The following is a 9692-nucleotide window of genomic DNA, read 5'->3' as shown; positions in this document are numbered from 1 at the left end:
AATTACGTCCAGGCCCCTCCAGTCTAAATCCCGATTTTGCCCTCCCTTCACCTCCCTCCCTCCCTCCCTCCCTCCTCCTCCTTTGTCGGTCCCCCTTTGCCCCTTCCCCCACGCCGCCTCCCTCCCCCCCTCCGGTCTCCTTCTACCCCCTCCTCTGTTCCGCCGCCTGCGCCGTCTAGAGGAACTTCGCGTGGCACATTAGTAAGAGTTAACATGTTAACTATTAGAGTTAACATGTTACCTGTAAGAGTTAACATGTTAGATGTAAGAGTTACCCTCTCCCCCGCGCCTCCCTCCCCTCCTCCGGTCTCCTTCTACCCCCTCCTCTGTTCCGCCGCCTGCGCCGTCTAGAGGAACTTCGCGTGGCACATTAGTAAGAGTTAACATGTTAACTATTAGAGTTAACATGTTACCTGTAAGAGTTAACATGTTAGATGTAAGAGTTAACATGTTATCTGTAAGAGTTAACATGTTAGGTGTAAGAGTTAACATGTTAACTGTAAGAGTTAACATCCCCTGGCATGAGAAAGAGGAGGGTAAATTTAGGATTTAAACCAGCTAACATGTCTAATCATGAGCTGACATGTCTAATCAACTGCTAGCATGAGTTGGAATCATGATGGATGGGCCTTGGGCACATTTTTTTTTAAAAAATAAGCTAAAGCACATTAAAAAAAATAGGAGGGGTTGTGGCATATTGAAAGTTCAAATTTGGGACCTAGAAGCAATTTTCCCTAATTTTAGATATTTCAAGAAAACTTAATATAAATTTGTTATTTCAGAAAAATATGAATTAATAATTTTCAAAATTAGGAACAGTATCATAATTTACAATTTTGATTAAATTTACAAAATTTAAAAACATTACAATTTCAAATATTCTAAGAAAAAATTAACAGATTCAGAAATATCTTTTAATCTGATGTTATATTAATCAGGTTTGGAATTTTAATCTAAATATGAATAATAATAACTCTATTTAGTAAATTTTTTTTAAAAAAATAAATAATATACTTTTTTATAAATTTAATCAAAATTTTAAAAGTGAGTCCATGTGATTGATTGCAACAAAAACGGTTTAAAGGTGATTTAAATATAAATTGAAAATCAAATGTGATTTCTACATAATGACTCTATTTTACAGGTTTAAAGTTTACCTCCATGGGGGAAAGAACCTACTAACTAATGCCAGTTGTTTATATTGCATATATCAAAAGACCTTCTGCCTACAACAGTTAGAAGAATCTGTCAAAAAAGAAGATTAAAAATACTGGTGCAAACATGTGATTCTAGCTAATATAGCATATGATTAATATCGGTTGAAATCTTTCGGTAAGCAAGAAGTGCCCTGCACGTTATGCAGTAGTTAAAAAATAAATAAATAGATAATAATAATAAGAGAAAACCAAAGGTTCCATACCTGTAGTTTTTGTACCAAGGTTTCAATTAGGAATTCTAATGTCTTTAATTAGGAACAAATGCTATTTAGAATTACAGAATTTTAAGGGGCTATAATTTGAACAACCATGCCAAAAGTTTAGTTAAGATCTTAATTAATTGGTATATGATGTCAAGTTGATTTATATAAGCACAAAATATCAACAGGAAACCCAAAAATAAACTGTTATTGACATGCATAAACACTTTTTACGTGTTTTCCTTACCATATACATTCTAATCCTGAAATATTAAAGTCTAATCTTGAGAAAATTGGAACAAGCTCTTCGTTTAAAAAAGTGAGAAATAAAAAATATCCACATGGGGGCATCGAACTCTTGCAGTGCCAACCGGTTGCCTAAACACCCCTCCCTCACCCAGAGCTTTACCACCCGAACCCTATCGCCATTCATCGGAACAAAAATCTCTACAGTAACAGCTGAAACTTGTCACCTCTTTTCCTCAGGCCACCTTGACTCTTATAAGCTTAGAATCTGTGAGAAAAGAGTAATAAAAAGGGATGGGAAACCAAAAGTACACGCATCCAGCTCTTATAGACGGTTTTTAGTGCAAATTTTAACGTCAAAGACCAACTTCACCTTTTCTGTTACTCTCACGAAGTCATTGTCACTGCTGATCTCACAAAAAACAGCATGATATTTTACAATTTTTAACATTAAAAAAAAAAAGCTTTATCGTTCCTGTTTTATCTCTAAGGAATTGCGTCATTTATGTTACATGCTCATCCTCATATATGTTACATATTCATCATTTTCTTGCAGGAAAATTCAAATAATAAAAAAAAAACACGAGAGCAAAATGCCAGAATCTCCAGGGTAAGAGGCACAAAGATACCATATGTGCCGTTCTAGCTCGATCTATGCCATACTGAGAGCGATCATTGCAGCAGCCCACTTTTCTTACCCCACCCAATGGCTAGTATATACAGAACTACACAGCCCCCAAAAGTACTGAATGTGGTCTCCCAAAACTTATGGTAAGGTCCGTTAGGAGCATTGTAAAGATCAATGCCAATGTTCATGCCAAATATACCAACGACCACGACGCCTGCAGTTAATACTAGGGTTAGAGTGCTCAACATTACTCCCATCTGCAGCAGTTGATTCTGCTTCTCGTCAAGCATTATGTTGATGTAGTCCTCCGTGTCATCAACATATTCCCTTAGCTGTATACATGGGAAATAGACATGGGAGAACAGTGAATATAGTATTGAATTCAAATACTGACTACTAGTAAGAGAAAAACATATTAGAGGCTATTAGAGAGCTTCATCTGTCAATGTTAAAAGTTACTATGACCGATAAACCTTGCACCATTTATCATTGACTCCGCTCACGTAAAATGCTGACAAATTTAACATTGATGAAGATGCTTGTATAAAAAGAAGAGTAACTTACAGTGGAGAGTTTGTTTAAGGTACCATCTATCTGCACAAAGTAGGCCTCCAAGAGCATCTCCAGTTCTTCAATGCTAGGCTTGAAACCAATATAACTTCCATGGCTGCTCTCTGTCTCATTTTTAAAATCTTCATCTCTGAAGATATATGACATATTACACATTAGAAAATCAAACACAATCAAGAATTAAATAATTACTAAAAACATAAGTAAAGCTGTACCCAAAAAATTCATCTCACAAGTTCTCAGCACTGTGCCTTGCGCTTTGAACTTACAGATTTGAATGAAAGTAATGCATCATGTGAGAACGAAGATTGACCTTTATCCATTGCCAATAATTCAATAACAAATGCAAGGGCCTAGCAGTGTGCTTTTCCCTTTTCTTGGGTTGGATGTTATTTTTAACCATGCTAGTTATGTTTCTACAATGATTGCCGTAGGATCAAGCTTTCCAATACTGAATGTTCATCATCACATAAAATGCATGCTACTTAGTCATCTTCTGATAATGTTCATAGGAAACTATATGTGAATCCACAACTAAATTATGCTCAAGTTGTTCTCCCGGAATTTTACGTGTTCACTTCCCTTCATATAAGCACAAATATATTCTCTATCCTGATTAGTATTCATGCAGAATAACCTAATCAAAGATTTTTTTTTAAATTTCAATTTTCTATTTTTACCAAATTTGTCGAAGTATTGAACCGTATTGCTGACGTGGTTAGGTTGATAAAGTAGGGAATCAAGGTAAAATAGGTGCATAGTGGATGTTTAGTGAACATAAGAAACTATTATTATGTTCATATTTCCATAAGGATACTCTTTATGTATGGATTTAGTGAACATAAGAAACTATTATTATGTTCATATTTCCATAAGGATACTCTTTATGTATGGAAATACCTGTCCTGGTAATAAAAGTTTATTATTATGTTCATATTTCCATAAGGATACTCTTTATGTATGGAAATACCTGTCCTGGTAATAAAAGTTCCATATGCATATACAGTTCAACTAACATAGGAGCTGACCCTTTCATTACTGAATGGAATAATAAATTCCTGCGGTCAACCCAAAAAGTTTGGTATGAAGACTTTGTTCTTGGTGTGTCCGTTTCTTTGTAAAATTTTGTCTCTAATTAAGCTGAAATGTGCATGGTGTGAATCATCATAATTTCTACTCTCTAGAGAAGGCATTTTATTGTCAACGCTTCCCCTTAGGTTCATACAGAAAATTATATCAATTAAATGACAATTCATTTTTCTAAAGGTAATGAACGCTAATTGCATGCATAGTCCAGGTCTAACAGGTCCTATGGTTTATTTAATTTAGATCTTAGGTCCACAAAGAAACAGCTCTTTTTGCCTAATATTTCAGTGACACGATTAGTGAGCAGAAATTCAAGAAAAAGTTCCAAATGAAGCCCTGCGATATCACAATTTGCCTGAAACATCTTCATTGCCACATAGAGAATTAAATCTCTCCAAAAGTCTAGGTAGCTTACCTCTCTTCATCCATTTCAGAACCATCATTGTCAAGATCCCCTCTCGAAGACATCTCGCCAACTCGATTAGACATAAGCTTCTCCGTAAGGTACATCTCCGCCATATCCATGTCATCATCCAGTAGGTGTTCAAGTTCATCCCTCACCTGAAAGTACAAAATAGCACCCAAAAAATGAGAAGAAAGTGAGTAGAAGTAGAGGACAGAGAAACAGGATTATGATGGTATTGTGATTGTAGTTGCTCTTCCTTTAGAATAAGTGCACCTTAGGTAACCTTTCTACAGTTTACACTCTAGTCTCCACTTCCTTGACCATATCCTTTACTGTTGGCTATTTTTGTCAAGTAAACATTAATGATAGAACCAAGCATTAGGTTAAATTTCCTCATCTATCTTTTCCTCAGTATCTAACAGATGACCTTATTTTACATACACTTTTCTTTCTCTATTTTAGAGCCTACCATCATATGCAAGATCTGCTCTCTTTTCTCTCAGCTTCCTCACAATTAACCTAATAATTGGTTCACTGATACGAAATTAGTATATTTATTTTATATAAGATGTTTTTTGAACCACATTTCCCAAATTATAAAGAAATCTGTCTTAAAGTCATTTATGAAAATTTGGCTGCTTTGGCACACACGTCTTTCCTCTGATTATTTGTCATTTCTTGGACAAAAAATAATTAATTGCAATTCTAGCATGACTTTTATATGTGATCAACATTTCATTTGGCACTACAGCCTTGACCATTGACATCTTTCTCAATTCCAACTCACTTATCTCTGGAACACATAATGAGGCACCAAGCAATATTCAGAGGATCATTTGGAATTTTAGGAGGCTCATTCAAAAATTCTGAAAGTGATCTCTTACTTTCTTAATTATTTCCACCCTTTTCTGAGCAAATACAAGCTAAAAGCAATATATGCATAAAAATCTTACCTTCTGTACACGACCAGATAATGCAACTAATCGACTCTTTATCTGTCGAACACGTTCAAGGTTAAGGGTGCTGATTTTAGATGTCAACTCGTCCAATGCTGGATATGCTTCTTTCTCCAAAGTCAGTGTCTGGTATAACAGAACTAGTGATGAAATAGCTAAACAAACTAGAAATATAAAAGAATTATAAACAGAATTTACATTGGTAATTCAAAGATTGAAAAGCTTTGCATGCAGTTTATAATCAATAAGAAACAAATTGAGAAAGAATACTAACGAGAATGAAACCAACTGATTTTAGCATCTAAGAAAAAGTCACAGAAATTTTTCACCTAGTATCACTAGCAGAATGATTTTGTTGCATGTGTATGATACCTTTATTTGCAAAAGTATTACCAAAGAAGAAGCGTAATACACAATATTCATGCTTTCCTTAAACTTAGAGGTTCTGCACTCATCAGCTAGCAACTCATGAAATGCCATGAACATTTTTCAAAGTTATAAGATGTTAGACATCATCAAGAGATAATTGATCTAGTGTGTTCTGTTGGTGATGCTAACTGGCAGCGTTTTAAAAAACCTCCGCCTAGCCCGCCTAGGCGTAAGCCTAGGCCTATATGGTACCTTGGCCGCCTACCTAGCACCTAACGCCTAGGCGGTACCTAAGTTGTCCACCCATATATTGGGAGTGCCTAGGGGAGTGTGGTCTGCCTACGGACTGCACTCTGTACGCATTGATCATGCTTTCCTCCATTGCAGTATCAAGATCCTCTAATCTCCTTCAAACTCTAACTATGACCACCTCCTATACCTCTTCCAACCTTGAACAAAACATCATCCATCACCACTTAAGAAATCTGCCTAGGTGTTAGTCCAGCGCCGAAGCTTTCTATAATATTAGCATTTACTATCAGTAATTATAATTATAAAAAATAAAAAATGCCTAGACCCCGTCTAGACTCTCGCCTAGATGCTTAGGCTCTATGCGTCGGGCCCAATGCCTAGGCGGCATCTAGGCTCTAGGCGTCGGGCCAAACGCCTAGGCCCCTAATGCTTTCTGTAACCTTGCTAACTGGATTCCCTCCTAGCTTGTACTCTTTGTCTACGTGCTCTCTCTGACCTGAACTTGTAGTAGTCAAAGGTTCCTTCCACTACACCAAAACTTCAAAGTTATGACAAGCAATGTTTGAGGGTTATAATTTTATATTCTAGGATGCCCCCATAGTTAAAAGCCCACAAATACTTTTAGAGTGTAAAAGTCCATAAATACTTTATATTCTAGGATGCCCCCGTTGTTAAAAGCCCACTGAATTTATGGTCTACTGCCTGTGGTACTTTAGAGTGTATGGTAACATGTTTATATATGACTATCTGATTGTTTTGTAGTCGTGTAATCAGCACTTCACGGAGAATCCAACAGATTTGTGCGTATATCAATGAGGCCACGAAAATTTTGATAGATTGTTAATGTCTGCTGTTGATGAAGCTAGTAAGCTTGTCCAAAGGTTATACGTAGTATATTCATAAAATAATTTATGTCTAGTTTTTGGCTTGAGATGGACATTCTTATTGCACTTAGCCTATTTAGGGGTTATTTTGGTATTATTATGTTCACCTGAGTGCAACTTGTTATTGATTTTCTACTGTCGCCTGTGTGGGCTGATATGAAGGCTGTTCTATCTTGTAGGGTGTGATAAGCAGTGCTATTAAGTATTAACTATTCTGGATTATGCAATGTCATGCAGGTATAGCTCGTGATAATATTTGTGGCATCTCACAAGTGGGGTAAGACTAACTACAGTTTTACCAGTTAGTCCTGTGCTGGATGGGCCATCATAAAGATAATGTTCCCAAACAAATAGATGGACTGTTTATGCTCTTTCCCACTCCACCAGAAGTTAGAGTTGCTGCAGAGTCAGTTACTTTTCTCCTCTTCGGTCATAATGGCACCCAACAAACCTACCCTTTCTCTTTATAGTAGTGAAGGGTACTTCTAAATTTGAAAAAGACTTTCAAGAAGTCTTGGACATAATAATTAAATGTCCATTATTTATATCCATAGATCAAAGGAGCTTTTACCTACAACAGTTAGAAGTATCAATGCAGGCAAAAAAGAGAGATTAAAGATACTTGTGGGAACAAGTGCCAGATAGAGTTTCCAAATGAAGAGATCTAGCTAACATAGCATGCACAGTTGAAAATCTTCCCATAAGCATAAGCTGCCCAAAAAAATTTACACAGTAACCATGCGAATGTAACCAATGTGGTAAGGATTTCAGCATGCATACAACAAAGTCTGCTAACAGAGGAAATGATGTTGGCATGATTAATGAAGAAACACTGACCTCAGACTCGAGGCATTTACAAGCAGATTCCAAGCAGACTTCAAGTGCTCTGAATTCGAAAGGTACCATCTTGGCTCCTCCATCTTTGCCTACATCTGAGTGCGGTAGTCCAAGGCTCCCTTCAGCCATCTTACCACTCAAGTTCACCTTCTCCATGGCTCCTCGTCCTGTTTCACCATTCTCTGTTGTCTTCAATGCAAATAATACTTCAAGTCAGATTTTGGCTTTCTTAGCCATTAATGATTGACTAGACAAGTGTGAAGAGTCAAGAGTGAAGTCAACTTTTTTTCTAAGTAAAAGGGCACTCGAGAATTATACAAATTTGAAGTGAAAAGGCGGAAATTGAAAGATGTGTGGGTTACAAGGCCTTCAAACTGCCTAAGTTAGATGGTGAAAAAGTTTGGTCTAGAAATTGGATCGGAAAATGCAGGACAGGCCTCATGTTTCTTAGCAATACGAGTGAAGATGAGCATTGTTTAAGGCGTGATATGCTAAAACTGTTATGGTGAAATTCATAAAAAAAAAAAGATGTTCATGTTGAGTACCTTATCACTTATCAGCTCTAATGCTAAAAACAACATTTTAATTTTCTCCTTGGAGAAATGATATCTGCGATCATGAACAGAAATATCACGAGTAGGGTAGAGTGCAGACGTTGATGAAGGAGGAATAAGAAGTAAGATGCATTTCATCTTCGCATGAGTTCAAGGCGATGTGTCTTCAATGGTGTGATTGGATCCAGTTTCTCAAATCACATGTATGTCATGGTGAACTTCACTCAAACTAAAAGGCTTTACTCAAACATTTTAGGGGTAACATCAAATTCAAAATTAACCAAAGACTTGTGTTAGCCATCTACAGCTAAGTCACTAGAAAAACCGAGCTTTGCTCAGCAGCCTAAAGAAAAGTCTATCTACTGATATGGGTTGTTCTAGTCATACGACTCCAATTTCTCTGATTCCCATTGGGGTTGGTTCTAAGTCAATTTGAATTATAATTCCAGATTTCCAGAAGTCCTATAAATCAACAATTTATCAATTAACCCTAATTAAACCCAAATTGTCAAGATCAAATCCTCAAATTTTAGTGTTTACGTCAAATTCTCCATCTAACTCTACAACACTACCAAAATGACAAATTCAATGTTAAATATTACCTGTTGAGGGGCCGAAACCCTAGCCTGAAGCTCCTGAACAAAAGGCCCCACCAGCGGACTCGTCGAATTCGGAACCAAAACCTCGGTCGCAGTAATCACAGCCTTAATATGCTCCAAATTGATCACGATCGCCCTCTCTCGACCCAAGATCGTCGACGGATAAGAAAGCATCGGATCAAGAACCCTAAGATCTCTAGCAGGGAGCCCCGTCCGCCTCATGATCGAGTGCTTTCCGACCTCCTCGAGAGCTCTGATCGCTGTCCCCTTCCGCCGACCGCCAGAGGAGGCGGCCTGAGGAGGAGGGGTCGCCGGAGTTCTCATCGGAGAGGTTTGCGGTTTTCGATTAGGGTTAGGGTTTCGGACGTCGATTCAGGTCGAGAGAGGGACCTGATGCAAAGAATTACAGATTTTTGGGGTTTTGTAAGCTTTGTTGACGAATCTGTCGACGTGGACTTTTTTGCCATTAGGGTTCGCGCTATTTTTGTAAAGAAAATGATGCTGCAACGATTTTAGGAAGTCAACGATTGATGATATGATTTTTGGTCGTGGAAGTCCTTTATGCGAATGAGTCCCTTAGTTAACGGTAAATGCACAGAAACGTCCTTGAACTTTGGAGTCGCACAAAACTACTGATCTTTATGAATACCGTCAAACTCCATGAAACTTTGGGCGGTTCACCGCTGAACCCATTAATTTAATAAGTTTGTCATTATATATGAATTAAAATATAAACAGCCTTTTTAAAAAGAGAGAAGGATGAAATTTAAAGATATTTCTTTTCTTTTTTTTTGGTGTGTGTGTGTGGGGGGGGTGGGGATTTAAGCTAATAGGACTTGAAATTTTGAACGCCAAGTCCATCCAAGTAACGCCAGTCTTTCATCTAAC

The 9692-nt window shown here is 37.3% G+C and overlaps 1 protein-coding gene across 1 annotated transcript; it reads right to left on the bottom strand.

The window, feature by feature from the left end:
* LOC109830353 (magnesium transporter MRS2-F-like) lies at positions 2114-9048 on the bottom strand. The gene is made up of 6 exons (XM_020397601.1): positions 8808-9048; positions 7652-7840; positions 5307-5435; positions 4363-4508; positions 2856-2991; positions 2114-2623 (listed from the first exon to the last, which is right to left on the bottom strand). The coding sequence occupies exons 1-6, from the start codon at positions 9024-9026 to the stop codon at positions 2336-2338; spliced, it is 1107 nt and encodes a 368-aa protein (XP_020253190.1). The 5' UTR covers positions 9027-9048; the 3' UTR covers positions 2114-2335.

The sequence above is a fragment of the Asparagus officinalis genome, chromosome 2 (assembly GCF_001876935.1).
Source record: "Asparagus officinalis chromosome 2, Aspof.V1, whole genome shotgun sequence".
Classification (NCBI taxonomy): Eukaryota; Viridiplantae; Streptophyta; class Magnoliopsida; order Asparagales; family Asparagaceae; genus Asparagus; species Asparagus officinalis.
The sequence above is the reverse complement of the archived record's forward strand: the minus strand, read 5'-3'. Positions and strand labels throughout refer to the sequence as shown.

Coding starts and splice junctions, on each gene's coding strand:
- LOC109830353 (XM_020397601.1), bottom strand. CDS start 9,026: ATGAGGCGGACGGGGCTCCCTGCTAGAGATCTTAGGGTTCTTGATCCG. Junction 4,509..5,306: donor TATCTGGTCGTGTACAGAAG/GTAAGATTTTTA, acceptor TTGTACTTTCAG/GTGAGGGATGAACTTGAACA. Junction 2,624..2,855: donor CCTTAAACAAACTCTCCACT/GTAAGTTACTCT, acceptor CCATGTATACAG/CTAAGGGAATATGTTGATGA.